We start from the raw sequence: 25,645 nt of genomic DNA, 5'->3' as shown, positions 1-25,645 counted from the left end.
AGCCTTGGCTCAGTTGGTAGCACTCTCGCTGAGTCAGGTCATGGGTTCATGCCCCACTCCAGGACTTGAACACATAATCCAGGCTAACACTTCAGTGCAGCACCGAGGGAGCGCTGCACTGTCGGAGGTGCTATCTTTCAATCGAGACCATAACCCAGGATCCCATTTGCCCTTTTGGGTGGCTGTGAACCATCCCACGGCACTATTCAAAAGACAAGCAGGGGAGTTCTCCCAGTGAACTAGCCAATATTTATCCTATAAATTCAAGTCCTTCCTTTAGTTTACAGATCGTTAAGACATACTCCACCAGTAAAATAACCAAAAACATCTTCCCTCGAGATGTTAAGTATTTAAAATAAAACTCATCCCAGTCACAATAGCACCACCTGCAGGTTACTGAATGTTTTAATGTACAAATATTATCTGTACATGAAAAAGTTTACATCTGAAGGTGGAAGAAATACAAGAGTGGAAAAAATAAAACCATTTAGTTTTTCAATTACTTACCTAACAGAGAAGCGAGCTCCACAGTGTACTTGGCAAGGGCGTGTTCAATTACTGGACAGATGTACTGCAAAAACAAGACACAGCTCACTGCAAGTGCTACCCCTTCAGTTTCATAATCAAGCGATGAGCAGATTAGATAGAATTTACAGGACAGAAACAGGCCATTTGGACCAACTGATCTATGCTGGCATTTATGCTCCACACAAGCCTCCTCCCTCCCTACTTTATCTAACCCTTCAGCATATTCCTCTATTCCTTTCTCCCTTATCTGTTTATCTAGCTTCTTCTTAAATGCATCTATGCTATTCACCTCAGTCACTCCTTGTGGTTGCAAGTTCCACATTCTCACCACACTCTGGGCAAAGAAATTTCTCCTGAATTCCTTATTGGATTTATTAGTGACTATCTTATATTTGTGACCCCTAGTTTTTGTCTCCCCCACAAGTGGAAACATCTTCTCCACGTCTACCCTTTCAAACCCTTTTCACAATTTTGAAGACCTCTATCAGGTCACCCTTCAGCCTTCTCTTTTCTAGAAAAAAGAGCCCCAGCCTGTTCAATCTTTCCTGTTAGTTAGAACCTCTCAGTTCTGGTATCCATGTAAATCTTTTTTGCACCTTCTCCAGTGCCTTTATATCCTTTTTATGATATGGACATCAGAACTGTACACAGTGCTCTGAGTGTGAAACCAAGGTTTCATACCAGTTTTCAATTCTATTCCTCTAGAAATGAGATGCTGGTTGGTAGAATTCCTAGTTTGAGTTGCTAATTCCTTTGAGAAAATTGAACATTCTTGCCTTAACACATCTTACGGTGTGACTTTTCCCAAATTGAACTTGAATATTTTGACGCATAAATAATGAAAGCAGACCAGCTTTGATGGGCCAAATTGCCTCTTCTCACCCGTAACTTCCCTCCCACACATAATTTCCCTCCTTAGCATTGTCAATCTTGGCTCAAGAAACCATGAAGTGACTGGCTCCATGATGTCACCGGCTCCACGATGTCACCTGCTTCCATTCTGAAACTGGCCACTAAGAGTAATGCAGGCCTCGAGTCTCTTCCAACCACCGCTTCCTCCTTCACTTAGAGGGGAAGTATTCAGAATGGAATGCATTTCTTACAATAGTGTGGCCAAAATTGGTAATTCACTCATCAGGAATCACAGGCTTGAATCAGTGTCCTTTGAACCCATCTTCTCCTTATTAAAAGGAATACCTTTGAATAAATATTCTCTCACCTGTTTACACCTTAGTGTTTGGCTTAACCTTCGTAATAGGTCATCAAGTTGTTTGTGGTCCAATATTTCACCACTGTGCCTGGGTCCCAATGTAATACTCAACAACTCCTATGAAAAGGAGAGAATATACAGTGAATTAAGCTATGGGCTTCCAAACCATCTCTACCAGAGATTTCAGCAAAAACCTACCGCATTAGAGGGTATATATTCCGTTCTTCAAGTGTCAAACTGACTGTGGTTTAGTTAGTGACCAATGCTCAGGCCTCGATTTATTGAGATAAGGAACTCAGGATTAGAAGATTGAACTTGTGTTTCTCCTGTACTTCTCCATTGCTGCCTGCTCCAATTTTCTTCCTTCACCCGCTGGGATACAGTCCCATGGATACCAGATGCCTTCCAGTCTCTTGGTCAACTGCTCATACTTTGAGTGTGAAACCAGTGAATGTTAGCATGCAATTTGAGCATGAAGAGCATCACAATCAAACATGCTTCCCATCTCAAGACGAAGCGGAAAAAAGGGGCTTATGACAGATATCAGGTTGATAACACAAGTGAGAACCAGGCAGAATATAGAAAGTTCAGAGGGGAAGCGAAAAGGAACTAAGAGGGGCAGAGAGTATGAGATTAGACTGGTGGCCAACATAAAAGGGAATCCAAAAGTCTTCTACAGGCATATAAATAGTAAATGGGTAGTGGGGCTGATTAGGGAGGGACCATAAAGAAGATCTACTCATGGAGGCAGAGGGCATGGCCGAGGTACTAAATGACCATTTTGCACCTGTCTTCACCAAGGATGAAAGTGCTGCCAGAGTCTCAGTAAAGGAAGATACAGTTGAGATACTGGATGGGCTAAAATTTGATAAAGAAGAGGTACTAGAAAGGCTTGCTGTACTTATCCGGTCCAGATGGGATGCTGAGGGAAGTAAGGGTGTAAATTGCAGAGGTTCTAGCCATAATCTTCCAAACATCCTTAGATACGGGAGTGGTGCCAGAGGACTGGAGAAGCGCAAATGTTACACCCTTGTTCAAAAAAGGATGTTAGTTCCCATATGGTCTAGTGGTTCGGATTCCTGCTTTTCACCCAGGCGGCCCGGGTTCGACTCCCGGTGTGGGAATAATAGCATGACTTGGATATGAATGTAAAAGGTATGATCAGTAAGTTCGCTGATGATACAAAATTTGGTAGGGTGGTAAATAGCGAGGAGGATAGCCTCAGTCTGCAGGACGATATAGATGGGTTGGTCAGATGGGCGGAACAGTGGCAAATGGAATTTAACCCGGAAAAGTGCGAGGTGATGCACTTTGGAGGGACTAACAAGGCAAGGGAATACACAATGAATGGGAGGACCCCAGGCAAGACACAGGGTCAGAGGGATCTTGGTGTGCAAGTTCACAGATCCCTGAAGGCGGCGGAACAGGTAGATAAGGTGGTAAAGAAGGCATATGGGATACTTGCCTTTATTAGCCGAGGCATAGAATATAAGAGCAAGGAGGTTATGATGGAGCTGTATAAAACACTGGTTAGGCCACAGCTGGAGTACTGTGTGCAGTTCTGGTCGCCACACTACAGGAAGGATGTGATCGCTTTGGAGAGGGTGCAGAGGAGATTCACCAGGATGTTACCAGGGCTGGAGCGCTTCAGCTATGAAGAGAGATTGGGAAGATTGGGTTTGTTTTCCTTGGAGCAGAGGAGGCTGAGGGGGGACATGATTGAGGTGTACAAAATTATGAGGGGCACAGATAGGATGGATACTAAGGAGCTTTTTCCCTTCGTTGAGGGTTCTATAACAAGGGGACATAGATTCAAGGTAAAAGGCGGGAGGTTTAGAGGGGATTTGAGAAAGAACTTTTTCACCCAGAGGGTGGTTGGAGTCTGGAACTCACTGCCTGAAAGGGTTGTGGAGGCAGGAACCCTCACAACATTCAAGAAGCATTTGGATGAGCACTTGAAATGCCATAGCATACAAGGCTACGGACCAAATGCTGGAATATGGGATTAGAGTAGACAGGGCTGATGGCCGGCGCGGACACGATGGGCCGAAGGGCCTCTATCCGTGCTGTATGACTCTATGACTCTATGAGGATAAGCCCAGCAACTATAGGCCAGTTTAATCTCAGTGGTGGGGAAACTTTTAGAAACGATAATCCGGGACAGAATTAACAGTCACTTGGACAAGTGTGGATTGATTAGGGAAAGCCAGCACGGATTTGTTAAAGGCAAATCATGTTTAACTAACCAGATAGAGTTTTTTGATGCGGTAAAAGACAGGGTAGATGAGGGCAATGCAGTTGATGTGGTGTATATGGACTTTCAAAAGGCATTTGATAAAGTGCTGCACGGTAGGCTTATCATCAAGATTGCAGCCCATGGAATAAAGGGGGCAGTAGCAACATGGATACAGAATTGGCTAAGTGACAGGAAACAATGAATAGTGGTGAACGGTTGTTTTTCGGACTGGAGGGAGGTGTACAGTGGTGTTCCCCAGGGGTCAGTACTGGGACCACTGCTTTTTTTGATAAATATTAATGACTTGGGCTTGGGTGTACAGGGCACTATTTCAAAATTTGCAGATGACACAAAACTTGGAAGTGTAGTAAACAGTGAAGAGGATAGTGATAGACTTCAAGAGGATATAGACAGGTTCGTGGCATGGGCGGACACGTGGCAGATGAAACTTAATCCAGAAAAATGCGAAGTGATACATTTCGGTAGGAAGAACAAGGAGAGGCAACATAAACTAGAGGGCACAACTCTAAAAGGGGTACAGGAACAGAGAGATCTGGGGGTATATGTGCACAAATCATTGAAGGTTGCAGGGCAGGTCGAGAAAGCGGTTAAAAAAGCATATGGGGTCCTGGGTTTTATAAATAGAGGCATAGAGTACAAAAGTATGGAAGTCATGATGAACCTTTATAAAACACTGGACACAATTGTGTCCAGTTCTGGGCACCGCACTTTAGGAAAGATGTGAAGGCCTTAGAGAGGGTGCAGAAGAGATTTACTAGAATGATTCCAGGGATGAGGGACTTTAGTTACGTGGATAGACTGGAGAAGCTGGGGTTGTTCTCCTTGGAACAGACACGGTTGCGAGGAGATTTGATAGAGGTATTCAAAATCGTAAAGTGTCTAGACAGAGTAGATAGAGAGAAACTGTTCCCACTGGCGGAAGAGTCAAGAACCAAAGGACATAGATTTAAGGTGATTGGCAAAAAAAAAGTGACCTGAGGAAAAACGTTTTTTTTTTACACAAAGAGTGGTTGGGATCTGGAATGCACCGCCCGAGGGGGTGGTGGAGGCAGATTCAATCATGGCCTTCAAAAGGGAACTGGATAAGTACTTGAAAGGAAAGAATTTGCAGGGGGGCTACGGGGATAGGGCGGGGGAGTGGGACTAGCTGGATTGCTCTTTCATAGAACAGGCGTGGAATCGATGGGCCGAATGGCCTCCTTCATGCTGTAACCTTTCTATGATTCAAGGCGCACATACAGGATTTCTAATTCAATAGGACTCATTGGAGGGAACCCTGGTAGATCTTTCCATCCCAACCACCACCCCAATTATGAACAACCTTTAATATGTAGCTCGGGATATCATGCATTCACCCACTGAGGCTTCCTTGACAAGGTGATGCCCATTCTCAGGAAGCACACGAGCCCCGTTGTGTAAAACAGCTCAAGCTCCAGTGCGGCCAAGTCCTGTTTCTCCAAGACCACACTGACAGATTGAAAGTGGACACGCAGTGTAGGACATAAAGATGGAGGTTTCACTTCTGTGTTCTGATGCTACAATGTCCATAAGACCTCACCATCGTGCAGTGAAACGATGGGCCGAGACAAAGCCCAGCCACACAAGTTTACCTGCATCATGGTAATCATTCAGAGCGAGACCCAGATTCTGATGCACGAGGTAGAACAGTCCCACTATTGCAACTGGTCTTTCAATAGCCTGAGCAGGAAAAACATTTCTACATATCCCCACCCTCACTCTTTGTTCAAGACGGAACTCAACGTCAGCGCAGAAAGACTCCAAACTACTGCAGGAAGGTTAATCATGTTCCTCACAGCATCAGGCTAACTAACTCCTTCCAGACAATTTCCAACCCAACCAATCAATATCAACAAACTGCTAAATTACATGCCACGAAAATCAATTTGCAGGAAACAAAACATAAATCATAGTCCCTTGTAACAGTTTGTGTATGTAATGCAGAAACTACACAAATAAAAAATTCCCACATTACACATTAAATGTATTAAGCTCCAGTAGAAATGGACAGGGAGAAAGACGCTCATTTAAAAATTAAGTTGCTTTTTAGTAACGTTATTTGATGAAACCATATTGTATATTGAACCAATTTTCCATTTCTATCACATTTAGACCATGGAAATGCAACATACCTTAAACTCACAAGCTATCTGGGAGGGAAGTGGGGCATTGTGTTTGCACTCTGGAGGGCAACTCCCTTTCTCTCCAGGAACCTCACTCACACTTGTTGATTGTACTGTTTGAGATTTCTTCAGTCTGTCAAAGCCGAGCTTCATTTCCTTTTTAATTAAAGCTGACGGCAAAACAAGAAAAGAAAAACCTGATCGAACTACCACAGGAGAGGCTTCAAAGTACATTTAACACAACACAGTCCACTTTTGCCATAGACACATTGCAGCAATGCAACATGCATTCATTATTCACCAGCACCCTACGGTGTAATTAGTGTGGAAACAAGCACGGGAAAGCAGAAGGCAATTCTCCCAGTGACTGGCTCGAAAGCACTTATGAGAGAGAGAGAGAGAGAGAGCTGGGAGTGGACCATCTGCATTCCCCACTCTGCTGTGCAACAATGTCGAAAATAATAATCAGGGAAGTGAGATTAAAATATCAATGAGTAAGATGCAGTTCATCATCCAAAAGTATTTCACCCGGTTTCAAAAGCCACTTCCCTTATTTGGACTCTTAGCAACCCTGCTGCCGCACTGTCTCTCCACATCCTTTCTTGGCAGGCCTGGCTGTGGAATGATGTTAGTGCCATCTCCTTTCTTTCTACAGTGAGAAGCAGCAAGGAAATGCTACCGGGAGGTTGCATTATGAACACGCTGCATAATCCCATTCCCAAACAGCATCCCTTCATCCAACAAGGAAAGTGGTGCTCGATCCCAGCACCATTCCACAGCCTGCACAGGAATAGCAGAGGGAAGAGGAGGAGAAACAAATATACACATGCACTCAAAGGAAGAGAGAACACGAAGAATTCGCACTGCTTCTGTTCAATAATTGCGTTTCTTTTCCTGTGCCATGAATCTCATCATTGAGAGGCTGTGTTGCCAAAAGAATGCACCTAATCCACCATCACCTCGCGCCTGATTTCACTCCCGCCCTCACTCACTCCTCCCCTGCAAGGATTCTCAAACAATCTTTTTCAATTGCTGAATTAGCCATTTCTTGTGGCAGTAGCTTGCACTCAGAATGGCTGAGAGCAGGCCCTCAGTGTGGGGACCTGCAATCACAGACAAGTCTTCTAATATTGGCATGGCAGTGGACAATTTTCCTGTGATCGTGTGCAACAAGCCATCCTTTTTCTATATAAATAGGTATTGCTTCTTTGTACCTGTGATGTTGGCGGAAAGCCATGTACAAGCTTTCTCAGTAGCAAGGCGGCTTGTAATATCTTCTGCTGTGTTCAGCACCTGTATAAAAAAACGGCTTCATTACATTCAAAGAATACCTACCATCAGAACAGGAGAAAGGCATTTCGTACTTCACAATGAGGAGGGGGAAAAAGAGATAGAGGTGGGAGTCAAACTGAGAGAAGGAGGGGCGGGCGGGAAACAGACAGGAGTTGATTAAGGCGCAAGGGGGAAAGGGTAAAGGTACAGTCAAAAAAAGTTTCTAATAGTTACTTAAAATGGCAAAGCACCACCAACCATTGCAGTGTAACTCTGTCACAGATGAGGGAGATGCGCACGAGGGCTTCACTAGCTGCCAGGTGAGCTTGGTGATGTAGCAGGCGTGGAAGTAGGCGGACTTGGTGAAGGACTAGCTGTGGGGTTTGAACATCAGAGGACACCAGCGCGATACACCATCAGGTTCAGGTTGAGCAAGTGGCCAGGAATGGGGAAGGCAACAAGTGACCGAGGAGCACAGTTCCTGCCAAGAACCCAACAGAACGGCTGTGATCTTGCCAATATTTAGCAAAGTTGGACTAAGAAGATTCAGACAGAGGATGACGAGAGATATGCACAGAGTTGGGGACTGTGAACAGGAAGGGTTCCCCACCCACCAACCCAAGGAGTCCTGGATAAGGCAGCGGCTTTGTTTCCAGAGTGATTTCTGAAAGATTAACAAACCGAGGCAGATGTCTCCCCTGGAAGAAGAACTTGAATTGCTTCAGGTCCCTTTCTGCTACAGAATCTGAAAAAGGTGAGAAAGAGAAAAATAAATATTTTACTCTTAAAAACACTTAAAATGTCAGATTTGAATCCTAACAGCAGGTAAGGCCTCTCATGCGCATCCCTCTACGACATGTTGTCGCGGACAAACACTGGACCCCGGGGGCAGGGGAGCGGACAAACACCGGACCCCGGGGGCAGGGGAGCGGACAAACACCGGACCCCGGGGGCAGGGGAGCGGACAAACACCGGACCCCGGGGGCAGGGGAGTGGACAAACACCGGACCCCCGGGGGCAGGGGAGCGGACAAACACCGGGACCCGGGGGCAGGGGAGCGGACAAACACCGGACCCCGGGGGCAGGGGAGCGGACAAACACCGGACCCCGGGGGCAGGGGAGCGGATAAACACCGGACCCCGGGGGCAGGGGAGCGGACAAACACCGGACCCCGGGGGCAGGGGAGCGGACAAACACCGGGACCCGGGGGCAGGGGAGCGGACAAACACCGGACCCCGGGGGCAGGGGAGCGGACAAACACCGGACCCCCGGGGGCAGGGGAGCGGACAAACACCGGACCCCGGGGGCAGGGGAGCGGACAAACACCGGACCCCGGGGGCAGGGGAGCGGACAAACACCGGACCCCGGGGGCAGGGGAGCGGACAAACACCGGACCCCGGGGGCAAGGGAATGGAAGAAACACTGGACAGAACCATGTAGTCACAGCATTTCCTCATTCAAAATACAAGGAGATATTTGCCATACTACAAGAGAGGCAACACCTGTCATCCAATAATCTGTAGTTTCCCATTTACCATATTAACAGCATATAGGTTACTCTATTTTTTTTCCAAACTTTTAAAGCCAAAATAAAATTTGTGTAGCCCATCTGCAAGTCGGTAATCTATGGGTTAATAGAGTCTAATGGTCAACAAAGTCTAGAGCTCTTACTGAGTTGTTTGCTGGTAGTGGGAGCTTCGACAGACACTTAAAGCTTAGAACAATTGCTATCGGTACGGTGAACAAACACACAACATCCCTCTTACCCCTGTTTTAAACTGGTTACTGCCTCCTGATAACAAAAGGAGTGAGGAATGTCATACAAACACATGAAGTGTTCATCCAATACAGCGCCAGCAGTAATTCTTCAGACTGAATCGACAATCAATGCATGTATAATCTGATGATATAATTGATTACTGGGAGGAATAAATTAGAGAAGGTGGGGAATACTTATTGCATAAAGTAGTTGCCTGTCTAAATACATCATTAAAATTATTTCCCCATAAGGTGGGAACCAGGATCTTAGGCTTCACCTCACCAAGCTTTTGGTCGCCTGTCCTAATATCGCATGTGGCTCGGTGTCAAATTTTGTTTGTTAATTTCTCCAATGAAGCGCTATGGGAGATTTTACTACATTAAAGGCACGATATAAATGCAAGCTGTTGTTGATATTTTGTACTTCCTCTCACTATCGTCCTCCTTCAACCACAGTTGCAGTTCTTCGTTCAAAACAGGAAACAATCAGCTGGTCACCGAACATGTGCACTTGTCACACAAGTCGCCACCATTCAAGTCTCGGAGATGCTTACTCTCTGCCTTTGACCACTGCCTGCCTGCCTTCTTCACAGAGTTCACTGGTCACACTTTCAAGGAGCTTGGGCAAGCTGGTCTTCTCGTCCTTCATTCCATCACGTAGCATTGTTGTCCCGCGCTTGACTAGCTCAGACACCAGAGTCGCCCTAGGAAAGGGAATATGGGCAAAAATTGAGTTTCACTCGCATTGCTGCATGTTTGAAAGGGATAAAAAATGTCACCTGCAATACAAAACCTAAACCTGTTCTTACTTTTTTGTTTTTAAGTCACCTGTCCCATTCCAGAGACTTGAGCCCATAATCGAGGCTGACATTTCAGTGCAGTACTGAGAAAGTCCTGCAGTCGGAGGTGCCATCTTTTGGATGAGATGCTAAACCGAGGCCCCATCTGCCCTCTCAGGTGGATGCAAAAGACCCCATGGCACTATTGGAAGAAGAGCAGGGGAGTTCTCCCCGGTGTCCTGGCCAAAATTCATCACTCAACCAACATCACTAAAAACAGATTATCTGGTCATTATCTCACTGCTGTTTGTGGGATCTTGCTGTGCACAAATTGGCTGCCATGTTTCCTACATTACAAGTGACTACACTTCAAAAGTACTTCATTGGCTGTAAAGCGCTTTGGGACGTCCTGAAATTGTGAAAAGCGCTACATAAATACAAGTCTTTCTTTTTATCTCCTCCTTTGGCTCGGTGTCAATTTTTGTCTGATTACGCTCCTGTGAAGGGTCTTGGAATGTTTCCCTACATTGAAGGCGCTATATAAAAGCAAGTTGCTGTTCCTTACTGCAAAATCCAAAATGTAAATTCGCACAGATTGGTAAGTCTGGGTGAATGACCTATAAGCTGACTAGGGTAACACGTAGTGGATTAGAAACAAGCAGGGCAAGACAGCTAATGATCAGTATTGTGGGAGTTAACTACTGCACATCCAGCTGATTTTCTTTGTCCATGAACCCAGCGGCAAATATCCCAAAGGGTTTTATGTAGAAGGGCAGGAGAGGGGAAATTAAATGACAGTACTTAATGGAAAAGCTTACTGAGCAATCATTGGAACTATACCAGTTGCATTTATCAAAATTGGAGGCAAAGTTAGTCTTAAATGGAACTAATTCCCTTTTATCTTGTGCATTTTCAGAGATCTTATTAATGTGCTCACCTACATAGACATAATAAAATGAGCACAGAACTCTATGCATTCAGTGCCTTTTGTTTATTTAAACCTAAGCACTTCAGAACTATCCCACTTTTGGCTCATCTGATGTCTCCCCAAGTTTATAAGTGAGTCATAGAGACAGAGAGACCGTCTCGATATGCTGGATTAGCTACCAACCAAGGCTACAGATTAGCAACCTCCTGCAGCAGGTACATAGAGATGCCGGGCAAGAGCAGGATTAGGCTCAGCTGTGATTCTTCCTGCGGCTGAATACCCCAAGGACTCTCACTGTCAAAGCTCGTGCATTTATCAAATTAGCCAATTGGGTGAGCTACTGGAGGGCACCGAGCAAGCTATCAATACCTTCAGGAATGGAACAGGGGCGGGTGGGGGGAAAGAGGGAGATGAAATTGGCAAGGGGGGAAAGACTCTACATCCAATGTTAAAAAGACACAAGTGGCAAAGACTGAAATTGCATCATCCACAAGCTTCTGTGATAATGTGATAATTCCGGGCATAAGAATAAAAGCTTCAAGGTCACCATCTTTCGGTCTTTACCGGCGATGGTGGTGGGGGTGTATGAAGATTTTGGTCCTTACTGCCTCTTACAGAATCCGCCGTATTTTCTTTCCATTAACTTCAATAGAAGGAGGATCAGATGGGTTGTGTTATGGGCCCAAGATTCTCCCCTCTAGGTAATGCCCAAGGTCCAGGCAGTGAGGGCGAGTGATTCCAGGTGTTGGTGTTTTTGTACTTGCATCTCATCCAGTTTATATTGTTAATGTTGCTTTGTTAAAAGAGTGGGTTATTCCTTGAAATAAGTACCTTGAAATAAAAAGTTTTCTACAATACTAGAATACTCTCTGTTCCTAATTTAACAATGACAGACTTTTGTTTCACTCACTTGATGTGCTTCACACAGTTAGATCCAACTCTTTCAGCCACAAACTCAACTGTTTTGCGAAGTGATGGGGGCTGATTGTGAAAAAAAGCCTCCTCCAACTCTGCCTAACCAGGAAACAAAAACTTAACGTTAAGCACTTGGTGTAAAATTCTTCCTCATTTAGTTGAAACCGGACACTCACTGTACATTACTCCTCAGTTAGATCACCAAGATAATGCTATTTAAATGAGTGGGTTAGCTTGCTCTGATGGCTGTTTGGTTAATGCACTCACTGTACAGCCAGTACAGACTTGGTTAGTTCTCTCACCTGGTCTGTGCTCTCAGCTAATCCCACGTGGGGCAGTGGAGGAGCGCTACAATTGGTGGCAGTATTGATGGGTAAACTGCCTGGTGAAAGGGGGAAAGCAAGCTGGCCACAAGCAGGAGGCTGCCACTGATTTGTGTTTCGATTCAAGGCCAATAGTAATTCTGCATTGAAAGGGAGGAGTATTCACCCAGGTGCTGGGTAACTGAGTGAAGGAAACATGCATGAGCAAGGAAACTGCAGGCACCAACCTCCATTCTTGCAATAACAGACTTATCCAAACAGTATTAGTGTTTATCAGGGGCTAAGAGAAGTCACTGAAGAGTGTAGATAGTATTTGGGAACTGGAAAGGGGGATAGATATTTGTCTTTACTGAAACAAAATGGTTGACAGTCAATCTGAGGCACCAAAAAAAGGAATTAAGTCAAGCCTACATTAAATGAACACCAACGTATAACAGACACTTAACGCAGGAAGCTGTAACTTGGTTATATGCAGGTTAGTCTTTATTAAAAACTTATTTCTCTGGAAGACAAAAATGTAGATAGTATCAAGATAGCATGCTCTTTACAGAGGGTTTGAGAGCACAAGGGTGAAGGTGTTACCTGGAGTCTCTGCTGCGATTGCGCTAAAGTCGGCACCAAGGGCTCCGCTGCAGTTGGTGTAATCTTTCTCATACATCCTCCATTTTTAACTCCACTGCCAGCTACGTAGGAAGCCAACAGCTTGCGTAACTCACCTGCAACACAAAACCTGATTAGATTAACTGGTACAGAACCTAGAGTCAATAAATCTCTCACAGGTTCTGCGTGAGTTAACAACTTCCATCTGGCCGGCAGGTTGGGCAGACAAATTAGATGAGAGGAACTAATTGGGTAAAATGACAGAACACGTGTGCAAGTCTGCATTTCACAAAGTTTGTGATCTCAACTGTACTGCCATGGCGAGGCACTCAACAGATGCCAAGCAGGGGAGTAGGGAAAAACCGGGGAACTACAGGCCAGTGAGCCTAACATCAGTGGTAGGAAAATTATTGGAAAAAATTCTGAAGGACAAAATTAGTCTCCACTTGGAGAAGCAAGGATTAATCAGGGATAGTCAACATGGCTTTGTCAAGGGAAGATCATGTCTGACTAATTTGATTGAATTTTTTGAGGGGGTGACTAGGCATGTGGATGAGGGTAATGCAGTGGATGTGGTATACATGGATTTCAGTAAGGCCTTCGATAAAGTCCCCCACAGGAGACTGGTCAAGAAGGTACGAGCCCATGGAATCCAGGGTGCCTTGGCACTTTGGATACAAAACTGGCTTAGTGGCAGAAGGCAGAGGGTGATGGTCGAAGGTTGTTTTTGTGACTGGAAGCCTATGGCCAGTGGGGTACCACGGGGATCGGTGCTGGGTCCCTTGCTGTTTGTGGTCTACATTAATGACTTGGATATGAATGTAAAAGGTATGATCAGTAAGTTCGCTGATGATACAAAGATTGGTAGGGTGGTAAATAGCGAGGAGGATAGCCTCAGTCTGCAGGACGATATAGATGGGTTGGTCAGATGGGCGGAACAGTGGCAAATGGAATTTAACCCGGAAAAGTGCGAGGTGATGCACTTTGGAGGGACTAACAAGGCAAGGGAATACACAATGAATGGGAGGACCCTAGGCAAGACAGAGGGTCAGAGGGATCTTGGTGTGCAAGTTCACAGATCCCTGAAGGCGGCGGAACAGGTGGATAAGGTGGTAAAGAAGGCATATGGGATACTTGCCTTTATTAGCCGAGGCATAGAATATAAGAGCAAGGAGGTTATGATGGAGCTGTATAAAACACTGGTTAGGCCACAGCTGGAGTATTGTGTGCAGTTCTGGTCGCCACACTACAGGAAGGATGTGATCGCTTTGGAGAGGGTATAGAGGAGATTCACCAGGATGTTACCAGGGCTGGAGCGCTTCAGCTATGAAGAGAGACTGGGAAGATTGGGTTTGTTTTCCTTGGAGCAGAGGAGGCTGAGGGGGGACATGATTGAGGTGTACAAAATTATGAGGGGCATAGATAGGATGGATACTAAGGAGCTTTTTCCCTTCGTTGAGGGTTCTATAACAAGGGGACATAGATTCAAGGTAAAAGGCGGGAGGTTTAGAGGGGATTTGAGAAAGAACTTTTTCACCCAGAGGGTGGTTGGAGTCTGGAACTCACTGCCTGAGGGGGTTGTGGAGGCAGGAACCCTCACAACATTCAAGAAGCATTTGGATGAGCACTTGAAATGCCATAGCATACAAGGCTACGGACCAAATGCTGGAATATGGGATTAGAGTAGACAGGGCTGATGGCCGGCGCGGACACGATGGGTCGAAGGGCCTCTCTCCGTGCTGTATAACTCTATGACACTCTGGGAGGGGAGGGGTAAAGGGAGAGAATCCCCACACGTCACTATTACACACCTCCGAGCAATAGGAGATGCCTTATTGGAAACCCGAGAGTCTTGAAAATCTTTCTAATCAAGGATCACACACGACAAAAACAGATCGACAGATTTTTTATTAGGTAAGGGTATCAAGGGATACGGAGCTATGGCAGGTAAATGGAGTTAAGGTATAGGTCAGCCAAGATCTCACTGAACAGGCTCGAGGGGCTGAATTGCCTCCTCCTGTTCCTAAAGGGAAAAGATGATATTCATATGGGAAATTAAATAAAACATAAACCAAAAATACAGAATATTAAGAACAGCCAACATTATAAAACAAAAAGCTTGAGTTCCCTTTTCCAATGAGAACAAACCCAACTTCCTCAGCCTTTCTTCATAACTTAAATTCCTGAAAATGTGCGTCAACTTAGTCGCCACACACAGCACCACAGAGAGGTCTATCAGCCTTCCTGCGGGATGGTGACCAGCGATGCTCCAGTACAATCTAACTGGCGCCTTATACTATAATATCACCTCTTAAATAATCGACGCCCATAAAATCCACTCTATTTCCTTGTTCCCCATGCTAGTAATATCTTTGAAAAATGCCAACAATTTAGTTAAATGTGATAACCTTAAGTAAACATTTAAATGTCTAGTGGCGTACAAATAAGCAGTCAAAGTGTCTGTGTGAGCTTTATTTGAACCATTAACCTTCTATTTAGCTCTCTCCTCTGCCTGCTGCCCCCACCTCGCCTCCTCCATCCCATCCCATCCCCCAATGTCCAGAAATACTTACTCAGATAGGGACAACAGAGATAGAGCAGCTGCTGGTCAACCAAAGGAACAGAATCCTGAAAATAGAAAAAACATACAGCACACTTGGTATCAAGGGGAGATGGACACTCGATCAGAAATGATGAGGCACCTCCGTGACTTGCCGTTTTAGCTGCTTTAATGCAACAGAATGTGATTTTATATCCAGAAGTATGACACCAGTCGCTCAATTGGGTCTCGAATTACATTTTTTCAACCAGGGATGTGAAAGGCAGAGGGTTGGATGCTTTTTCAGGAAGGAAGTGTCACTCACTCTGACCAGTTATAGAGCTTTCGCACATTTTTGAAAGCAAGTCTATAGTTTGTCCATTTGGGCAATGATAGCTCAAGTACATGGGTACCCAGAAGTAGCGTATTGTCATCAGTCACATTTTTGAATCTATTACACTTAGCAAGCAAACGAACATTTATGTCAATGAGGCTGGAGCAACAAAACTCCTGCATTTCAGAATGGATTGGAAGGGCATAGATTGTTTTATTTTTTTGGTAGGGAGGTAAGAGAACATTGACTTGTCAACATCTTCTCAATAACTCAAAAATCTCCAACTTTTCATTACTTGCCATTAGTCAAGTACGGTAGCATAGTGGTTATGTTACTGGGCTAGTAATCCAGAGGCCTGGACTCAAATCCAGAGTCACGAGTTCAAATCCCGCCACGGCGGCTGGCGAATTTAAATTCAATTAATTAAATAAAAATCTGGAATTAAAATACTAGTATCAGTAATGATAGCCATGAAACTACCGGATTGTCGTAAAAACCCATCTGGTTCACTAATGTCCTTTAGGGAAGGAAACCTGCCGTCCTTACCCGGTCTGGCCTATATGTGACTCCAGACCCACAGCAATGTGGTTGATTCTTAATTGCCCTCTTAGGGATGGGCAATAAATGCCGGCCTTGCCAGCGACGCCCACATCCCGTGAACGAATAAAAAAAAAAGTATACAATCAAAGTTGTCCTGCAGTCTCAAAAAATAAACGGATGCCTGTCTTTTAGTCACAAACTTTGATCTCTTCATTTGGCTCATGGTGTGACACCATTACGTTCTGTTCATGAACATCCATCGCAACGTCTCAATATAGGAGAGAAGACGTTCTTGCTGAATAAGATGAGATGAACTAACCAACCGAGATGGCAGAGTTTCTAATCTTCACTGTGCTGCTATGGAGAGGCACTCATCAGAAGATTGGGACTCCTCCACTTGGATAGGGAGGGGTGAAGGAAGAGTATCAGACTGTGTCTAACCAGCATTTTTGTACCACTGCAACAAGTAAATGGAAATTACACCAACATACTAGGATCTCCCTTTAACATTTAGAATTAAGCAATAATTCAGCATCACACACCTCCCCATTAAGTGTTTAATTCTGTGGAGGACTAGACATTGTTTACATTTCGGAGTGTAGGTTATATAGTGAAGGGAGTTTTGTAGAGCAGGTGTTCTACAGTCAATTGTTTTATATACTTGAAGATCAGAAAAATATATTGGAATCTGGAAAATGTAATGGCCCAACATGGGTGAAAACAGAATAGAAGACTGGAGCTTGCACCAGAGGGGAGAAAAGTTTATGAACAGTTTACAAACAAAATTACAATACCTAGATACCCGAACTTAGAAGTGGTAAGGTGCACAGACAGTTTAAACTACTTTACACAGACGGTGGTGAATGTGTGGAATGGACTGCACATCGTCTGGGAGTCACTTAAAAGGAAAAAATGGACATATTTAAGATTGAGCAATTGAAAGGCATTGGTTTTTGGGACTAGCCAGATGGAGAGACTGTCATTTTCTTAGGTACTACCAAGTGCTCCAATCTGTGTGGTTTTTGAACCAGTGAGGGAGCCATGAGCATTGCAGCATCAAAGGATGTGACAAATGTCTTTCTCCTTTTTCATCCTCCCTCTCCTGACTCTTGCTGGACTATAGCTTCCTGGACACAAGTGGCCTCATCATCCCAATTAACCGTTCTTTGGGAACTTGGGACAATGCGTTGGCAAGCTATTCAACCTCAGAGGGCATCACAGCCACGCCAAATCCTGTTCTCATTGATGTCCACACACATCCACTGAAAGCAAATTTCCTCACCAGCAAAAGGGCATTAATGTCCACATTATCCCAAATGGCTCCTTGCCTAAGATCAGCAGTCACACAGTGGATCAAATGAAGACCATTTGGTCAGAGCAGTTTAGCATTACATCACCTTTACTCAGTAAGCAATCAGGAGAGCTCATGGTTACTCTAATAACAAAAATTAATGTTTTTTTATATTCAACTGTGAACTGAACAGTCCACTCATCTATGAGGCAATAAAAAGCTGGAGGTGCAATGCCTGCTTGACTTACTAAGCCTTGATCAGATATGTTTGCTTCAAATACATCAATCTTCTCTTCATTGAAGAACATTTCTTCAGGAACTGTAGGAATCTAAGGAGATTTTGACAATGTTATTTGGATTATATACCATACATACACATTCCATGTCTTACTATCTGCATTGCCCATTTCAAAGCCTATTGTATCATAGTAGGTACAGCACAGAAAACAGCCATTCTGCCCATCGTGCTTGTGCCGCTGTGAAAGAACTACCCAATTAGTCCCATTCCCCCGTTCCTTCCCCAAAGCCCTGCAATTTTTTTCCCTTCAAGTATTTATCCAATTCCCTTTCGAAAGTTACTATTGAATCTGCCTCCACCACCCTTTCAGGCAGTGCATTCCAGATCATAATAACTTGCTGCATCAAAAAATATTTCCTCATGTCGCCTCTGGCTCTTTTGCCGATCACCTCAAATCTGTGCCTTTTGTTAATGACCCTTCTGCCACTGGAAACAGTTTTTCCTTATTTACTCTATCAAAACACTTCATAATTTTGAACACCTCTATCAAATCTCACCTTAAACTTCTCTGCTCTAAGCTTCTCCAGTCTCTCCACATACCTGGAGTCCTTAATCCCTGGTCCCAGTCTAGTAAATCTCTTCTGCACCCACCCTAAGGCCTTGACATTGTTCCTTAAGTATGGTGCCCAGAATTGAACACAATACTCCAGTTGAGGCCTAACCAGTGTTTTATAAAGATTTAGCACAACTTCCTTGCTTTTGTACTCTGTGCTTCTATTAATAAAGCCCAGGATCCCATATGCACTGACAGCCTTCACAACTTGTCCTGCCACCTTCAAAGATGTGTGCAAATACACCCCCAGGTTTCTCTGTTCCTGCACCCCCTTTAAAATTGTACCATTTAGTTTATATTGCCTCTCCTCAATCTTCATACCAAAGTGTATCAGTTCACACTTCTCTGCGTTAAATTTCATCTGCCACGTGGCTGCCCATTTCACCAGTCTAGCTATGCTCTCCTGAAGTCTGTTACTATCCTCCACATTGTTTACTATATTTCCGAGTTCCGTGTCATCTACAAACTTTGAAATTATGCCCTATATACCCAAGTCCAGGTCATTAATATATATCAAAAAGAGCAGTGGTCCTAATAGTGACCCCTGGGTTACACCACTGTACACTTCCCTCCAGTCTGAAAAACAATCGCTCACCACTACTCTCTTTTCTGTCCCTTAGCCAATTTTGTATCCATGCTGCCACTGTCCCTTTAATCTCATGGGCTTTAATTTTGCTAACAAGTCTGTTATGTGACACTTTGTCAAATGCCTTTTGAAAGTCCATTTACAGAACATCAATCGCTCTACCCTCATCAACCCTCTCCGTTACTTCATCAAAGAACTCAATCAAGTTAGTCAAACATGATTTTCCTTTTAAAAAATCCATGCTGACTTTCATTTATTAGCCCATACTTTTCCAATTGCTAATTTTGTCCCAGATTACTGTCTATAATGTTTCCCCATCACCGGCGTTAGGCTGACTGGCCTGTAACTGCCAGGTTTATCCCCCTCCCTTTTTTTTTTAAAACAGGGGTGTGACATCTGCAATCCTCCAGTCCTCCGGCACCGTCCCCCCCTATCTAAGGAAGATTGGAAGATTATGGCCAGAGCCTCCATAATTTACACCCTTACTTCCCTCAGTAGCCTAAGATGCATCCCATCTGGACCGGGTGACTTTTCTACATTGAGTACTGCCAATCTTTTCAGTACCCCCTCTTCATCTATTTTTTAACCTATCCAATATCACTACTATCTCCTCCTTTACTGGTCAGGTGGGCAGAAAAGTGGCAAATGGAATTCAATCCAGAGAAGTGTGAGGTAATGCATTTGGGGAGGGCAAACAAGGCAAGGGAATACACAATAAATGGGAGGATACTGAGAGGTGTAGAGGAAGTGAGGGACCTTGGAGTGCATGTCCACAGATCCTTGAAGGTAGCAGGACAGGTAGATAAGGTGTTGAGAAGGCATCCTTTATTAGCCGAGGCAAAGAATATAAAAGCAGGGAGGTTATGCTGTATATGGTGACACCACTATACCTGGCCAGAATGGAGGTGATTGGATAATTCCCCCATCAATCATGCCTGGAGACCGCACTGCTGTAAGTGACTGGGATTGATTTTACACACGTAGTTTGTATTCTGTAACTATCCTCCATTCACTGCATTTTGCTGGAGAAATAACCCTGCTTTCATCAGGATATGTTGCTGTATGGTGGTTATGTTACTGGACTAATAATCCAGAGTACATGAGTTCAAATCCTGCTATGGCAGCTGGTAAATTTAAATTCAGTTAATTAAATTTAAATAAAATCTGGAATAAAAAGCTGGTATCAGTAATGGTGACCATGAAACTACTAGATTGTTGTAAAAACCCATCTGGTTCACTAATGTCCTTTAGGGAAGGCGACCTGCCATCTTTACCCGGTCTGGCCGATATGTGACTCCAGACCCACAGCAATGTGGTTGATCCTTAACTGCTCTCTGAAATGGTCGAGCAAGCCACTCAGTTGTACAATCCCACTCAGCAGTTCAAGGCAGCGGCTCACCACCACCTTCTCAAGGACAATTAGGGATAGGCAATAAATGCTGGCCATGCCAGCGATGCCCACATCCCAAGAATGAATAAAAAAAAGTTTCAGTCATGAGTTCTGCTTGCTGTAGTGCGTAGAGACTCTTTTTATATAGACTCTGTATGCTGAGTAAATAGACTGTTTGCTGTAGTTCGTAGAGACTCTGGGGGTTATATTGGATAACCCCCGAAAACAGGCGCTGGGATCGCGGTGCGCGATTAACCAGCGCCCAGTCATAGCGATGCGAACAGCACGTAACATTCGTGCTGCCTGATGATTTCAAAGATTGCTGAGTGCAGCCAGCACTACCTGTGCTGTTGATTGGCTGCGTGCATCTTAAAGGGGAGGTGCACTGTGGCGTGAGAAGTGTTTCCTGGGCTGAGATAGTTGGAAGAATGGCTGCGCCTGCGAGAGAGCGTGCACCAAGGTTCTTGGATGATGCACTAGAGGCCATGGTGGAAGAGGTGGAGAGAAGGAGGGGCATCCTATATCCGCTGGGGAGGGCAGAAGGCCCTCCAGACATATGCTCAAGAGGCAGTGGGAGGGAGTAGTGGATGAGATCAATGCCAGGAGCATAGCGCCAAGAACATGGATGCAGTGCAGGAAGAAGTTCAATGATTTGACACGAGTGGTCACGGTAAGAGCATTCAACTGTCAAGTGGGATCTCCTACCAACTACACCACTTGCCGCATCCACTGCTCCACGCACTACACCCCCCATCAACAAACTCTTTCAATCAGTACGCAACTCTTCAAATCAGATGCTTCCTCTCACCACTGTTGCAAGCCACACAACTCACAGGTCTCACACACGCTGGCAGCTATTCAATCATGACAGCCACATCTCCCAAACATCTTGCAGGACGCTCACTGACACACTTCCCTCTTTCTTGCAGGAGAAGGTGGCACATAACAACAGGCAGCAGGAAAGAACTAGAGGAGGACAGGTTCCGCCTACACCATGTGCTGTCCATCATTGGAAGGGCCGTCACTGAGGCCATGGCCATTGGCAGCGCTGGAGGAATTGATGATGAGGGTGTCTGCATACCTAATCCTCTTTCTCACTTCCCACTTCTCTCTCATCCCACAATCTTTTCTGACGCACGTGCTGCAGATTGTGTCAGCACGCATCTTACTTTCTCCACTCCCCTCACCACAACTCAACCTGTGTTCCTTTGTCAGATCAGATACCCAAGAGCCGGAACCTGCCCAGTCAGAGGAGGCAGAGGAAGATCATAGTGATGATGCGGACACAACGTCACTTGATCTGACACTCGCATCCACCAGCTCAGATACTGACACTGCGCGTAATTTAGAGGCTAGGTTAGAGGAGGGATCTGCACGTGGTGAGACACCGAGCACAAATGTGCAGGAGGCTTGGCGGGGGGAACGGAAACCACAAGTGCCAGCTCACCTGAGGGCGAGGTCTCGCAATGGCTCTGCTGCACAGGAGTCAAATGATGATTGTGATGGGCCAGGCTACAGAAGAAGGCTAATGGACAGACACCACCAGATGCTTGGTGCACTGGAAAGCCTGCACACAATGTCAAGGGGCATGGAGAAGTCCAGCTCCAACTAGGCACAGGGCTTTACGCAGAGCTGGAGCCCATCCTTTCCCACATGGAGGTGACCAACCGTTCTATCAGCACACCTGTGGAACCCACCATGATACAGCGTCTGATGAGCGATGTCACAGCTTCCATTGCAGCACAAACGTCTGCCATCAAAGGTCTGACTGCTGCGTTTGGAGCTCAAGACTGCTGCTGACGTGGCACGGGGCTTCCAGGGCGTCACAGCACTCCAGCAATCCATTCTCCAGCAGATCATCAGGATTGCTGAGCGCCGCCCCGGGAGAGTGGCAGTAGCGCCGTGGCAGTCAGACCTGCTGTCCTCTCTCAGGATGACAGCATTCCTGCATCCACCCCTGCCACTCCACCAGTGCCCTTGCTGTTGCCCGTCAGTCAGCCACGCAAGACTGCTGCAGCCCAGGCCGAGATGGTGCAGTTTGAAGCCAGGCCCTCCCGGCCCAGAGCTGCTCAAAGTCATCCTCCACTCTCCTCAATTAAAGGTCAGCAACCTCCCACCACCCATGCTCCAGCCACTGGGGATGCACCTCGTAGGAGCACTAGGATAGGTAAAGGCACATGAACAATAGGCACTAAGGGAATGCACAAGGGTGAATAATCTAATTTTGTTTCCATCATGTGTTAATTTATAAATGTGGATTTGAATTTGCATTTGGTGGTGGTTTTTATTTCTGCGATGGGCTGAGGACGCAAGTAATGTGTAATCATAACGAAGACAATTTGATGGTCATGCGAGAGAGGAAAGGTAAAGAGTGGTGGGAATGTTGGTGAACGGGGAGGTATCCTCGAGGTCAGTGGTGTCGCTCATTAATAATCTGATCACGCAGACCCCTGGCAGACAGGGCCTGGCCACCTTGTGGCCTCCTTGCCTCTTCCTCCACTTCCTGCTGGACTTCCTCCTCTTCCTCTTCCGCTTTTTCCTCTTGCTCAGGTTCCCGCTCGATAGGCGATGGTAATGGTGAGGTTGTGCAGCAAGGAGCATGCGACAACAAATCTCGATAGCCGCTCGGCTGAGTACTGCGATCCAGGCAGCAGAAGCATTGCTTGAGGACACATATGGTGTGTTCGACAATGTTCCCTGTGGCAGCATGGGTCTCGTTGAACGCCTGCTATGCACATGTGCGTGCATTCCGGACCAGAGTCATGAGCCACTTCATGAGGGGATAACCCTCGTCGCCCAGTAGCCAGCCTTTGACTTGCTGTGCTGATTGAAATATAGGTGGCATGTTGGACTGCCACAAGATGAAGGAATCATGACTGCTGCCAGGGTAGTGGGCACTGACCTGCACGATGTGCTGCATGTGATCGCACACCAGCTGCACATTGAGGGAGTGGAGCCCCTTTCCGTTCACGAATACGGCCGAGTTCTGATGTGGAGCACGCATGGCAATATGCGTGCAGTCAATGGAAGCCTGCAATGCGAGCAAACCCTCGTGTTCACACATGCTGCTTGTCTCTGTCAAGAGGGAAAGAGATGAATCTGTTTGAGTGTGTACAGAACCTCCGTGACCTTCCTTATACAGCAGTGCAGTGCAAACTGCGAGATGTTGCTTATATTGCCAGCAGCAGCCTGAAAGGAGCCAGAGCCGTAAAAATTAAGCGCAACAGTTACCTTGACAGCCAGAGGTAATGCTGTCCTTGCCCTGTTCTGAGGCTGCAGCTGTGGCTACAGCAGTTGACAAATCTCAGTCACGACCTCTTTAGTGAACCGCAGCCAGCTGATGCACTGGTCGTCGCTGAAGTTGAGGTAACAGAATAGGTCCCTGGATATGGCCTCCTGCTGAGTGCCCTGCGCCGTCTCCTCCTCCTTCTTCTAGCAGCCTATCCTGCTCTGTGTGGCCTCTCTTCATTCTCCCAGCCATGTTCAATTCCCAGAGGAAGCCCTAGCAGGCCACCCATGTCTGAAAGCAATTAGCACACTATTTTAAATGTCACTAAAAGAACTGCAAGGCCAGCCAGACCACTCTCTGTAGAATACTGCAAATTTAGCCAAATATAGGAAACATCCAAAAACACGTGCAATTGCACCAGCAGCCAGAATAAATAATCCAGCAACTAGCCCATAATTCCTGCATGGTCCCTTTAAATAGCGCTGGTGGGGGTGGGGGGGGGGGTCCTTCATGCCGTTTAGGTCCTGTTCAGCTGTGCAAGGTTAAGACAGGGCATTGGCAGTTCCAAAATGTCACCGGCTGCTTCAAATGAGCATTGTACACTGATTCGCATCATTATCTCCCTACTCTTCATGCTGCTGGCAGTCGTTAGGTGCGCACGCGCAAACCTTTACCAAGATGGCGTCCTGCACACTTCACGTCCCCTCTGTTTAAATACACTGTTTGCTGTAAACTAGACTGTTTGCTGTGAATCCTGCTATAAGTCCCGCCCCGCTTCCAACTAATTCGCTGACATAGTGGTGTCAATAGCCACTTTGTATGCTAAAACTATATAAAACACGACCGAGGCCACAGCTAGAGTACTGTGTACAGTTCTGGTCACCACATTACAGGAAAGATACAATTGCACTTGAGGGGGTACAGAGGAGATTTCCAAGGATATTACCAGGGCTTGAGAATTTTAGGTATGAGGAAAGATTGGACAGGCTGGAGTTGTTTTCTTTGGAACAGAGGAGGCTGAGGGGAGATTTAATTGATGTGTATAAAATTATGAGGGGGCCTAGATAGAGTGGATAGGAAGGACTTATTTCCCTTAGCAGAGAGGCCAATAACCAGGTGGCATAGATTTAAAGCAATTGGTAGAAGGATTAGTGGGGTGTTGAGGAGACATTTTTTCACCCAGAGGATGGTGAGGGTCTGGAACTCTCTGCCTGAAAGGGTGGTAGAGGCAGAAACAGAAACCCTCATCACATTTAAAAAGTACTTGGATATGCACTTGAAGTGCCGTAACCTACAAGCCTATGGACCAAGAGCTGGAAACTGGGATTAGGCTGGATAGCTCTTTATCAGCTGGCACAGGCACGATGGGCTGAACGGCCCCCTTCTGTGCCTTAAATTTCTCTGATACTATGACTGCTACATTGGCAGCATCCTCTTCTCCAGTGAAGACAAATGAGAAGAATTCATTTAATACCTCAGCCATACCCTCTGCCTCCACAAGATGATCTTTTTGTCTCTAATTGGTCCCACCCTTCTTTTGACTACCCTTTTACTATTTATATGTTTATAAAAGACTTTTGAGTTCCCTTTTATGTTAGCCGCTAATCTATTCTCATATTCTCTCTTTGCCCCCTTATTCCCTTTTTTAGATTTCCTCTGTACTTTCTGTATTCAGCTTGATACTCTACTGTATTATGAACCTTACATTCGTCATAAGCCTACTTTTTCCGAGTCTCAATGCGGCTTCCGCCCGTCAAGAGGCACAATGGACCTGATCTTTAGCGCGCGACAAGTCCAGGAAAAGTGCAGGGAGCAGCATCAACCTCTGTACATGGCCTTCTTCGATCTCGCAAAGGCCTTCGACTCTGTCAACCGGGAGGGATTGTGGAGCATCCTCCTCAAATTCAGCTGTCCGCAGAAATTCGTCACCATTCTCCGCCTGCTCCACGATGACATGCAAGCTGTGATTCTCACCAACGGATCCACCACAGACCAAATACGAGTGCAAACTGGGGTTAAGCAGGGCTTCGTCATTGCACCAACGCTCTTCTCCATCTTTCTCGCTGCAACACTCCACCCCATCACCATGAAGCTGCCCGCCGGAGTGGAGCTAACCAACAGGACAAGCGGGAAACTGTTCAACCTTCGACACCTCCAGGCCAGAACCAAGACCA

At 45.7% G+C, this 25,645-nt stretch overlaps 1 protein-coding gene and 1 non-coding gene across 3 annotated transcripts in view; one reads left to right on the top strand and one right to left on the bottom strand.

The window, feature by feature from the left end:
- The window catches only part of cdan1 (codanin 1), an 85,132-nt gene that overhangs the window by 8,042 nt on the left and 51,445 nt on the right, over positions 1–25,645 (bottom strand). For both annotated transcript variants that reach the window (XM_067991122.1, XM_067991124.1), the window contains 10 exons: positions 17,664–17,744; positions 15,285–15,339; positions 12,694–12,827; positions 11,784–11,887; positions 9,721–9,870; positions 8,090–8,153; positions 7,351–7,429; positions 6,146–6,306; positions 1,748–1,855; positions 508–571 (listed from right to left, as the gene is read on the bottom strand). In XM_067991122.1, coding sequence (XP_067847223.1) covers positions 508–571; positions 1,748–1,855; positions 6,146–6,306; positions 7,351–7,429; positions 8,090–8,153; positions 9,721–9,870; positions 11,784–11,887; positions 12,694–12,827; positions 15,285–15,339; positions 17,664–17,744 — 1,000 coding nt within the window. The remainder of the gene's footprint in view (positions 1–507; positions 572–1,747; positions 1,856–6,145; positions 6,307–7,350; positions 7,430–8,089; positions 8,154–9,720; positions 9,871–11,783; positions 11,888–12,693; positions 12,828–15,284; positions 15,340–17,663; positions 17,745–25,645) is intronic.
- Positions 2,791–2,862, top strand: trnae-uuc (transfer RNA glutamic acid (anticodon UUC)). Its single transcript has one exon. It is a non-coding gene; the product is annotated as a tRNA-Glu (tRNA).

This window comes from Heptranchias perlo, chromosome 10 (assembly GCF_035084215.1).
Source record: "Heptranchias perlo isolate sHepPer1 chromosome 10, sHepPer1.hap1, whole genome shotgun sequence".
In the NCBI taxonomy this organism is placed as follows: domain Eukaryota; kingdom Metazoa; phylum Chordata; class Chondrichthyes; order Hexanchiformes; family Hexanchidae; genus Heptranchias; species Heptranchias perlo.
The sequence above is the reverse complement of the archived record's forward strand: the minus strand, read 5'-3'. Positions and strand labels throughout refer to the sequence as shown.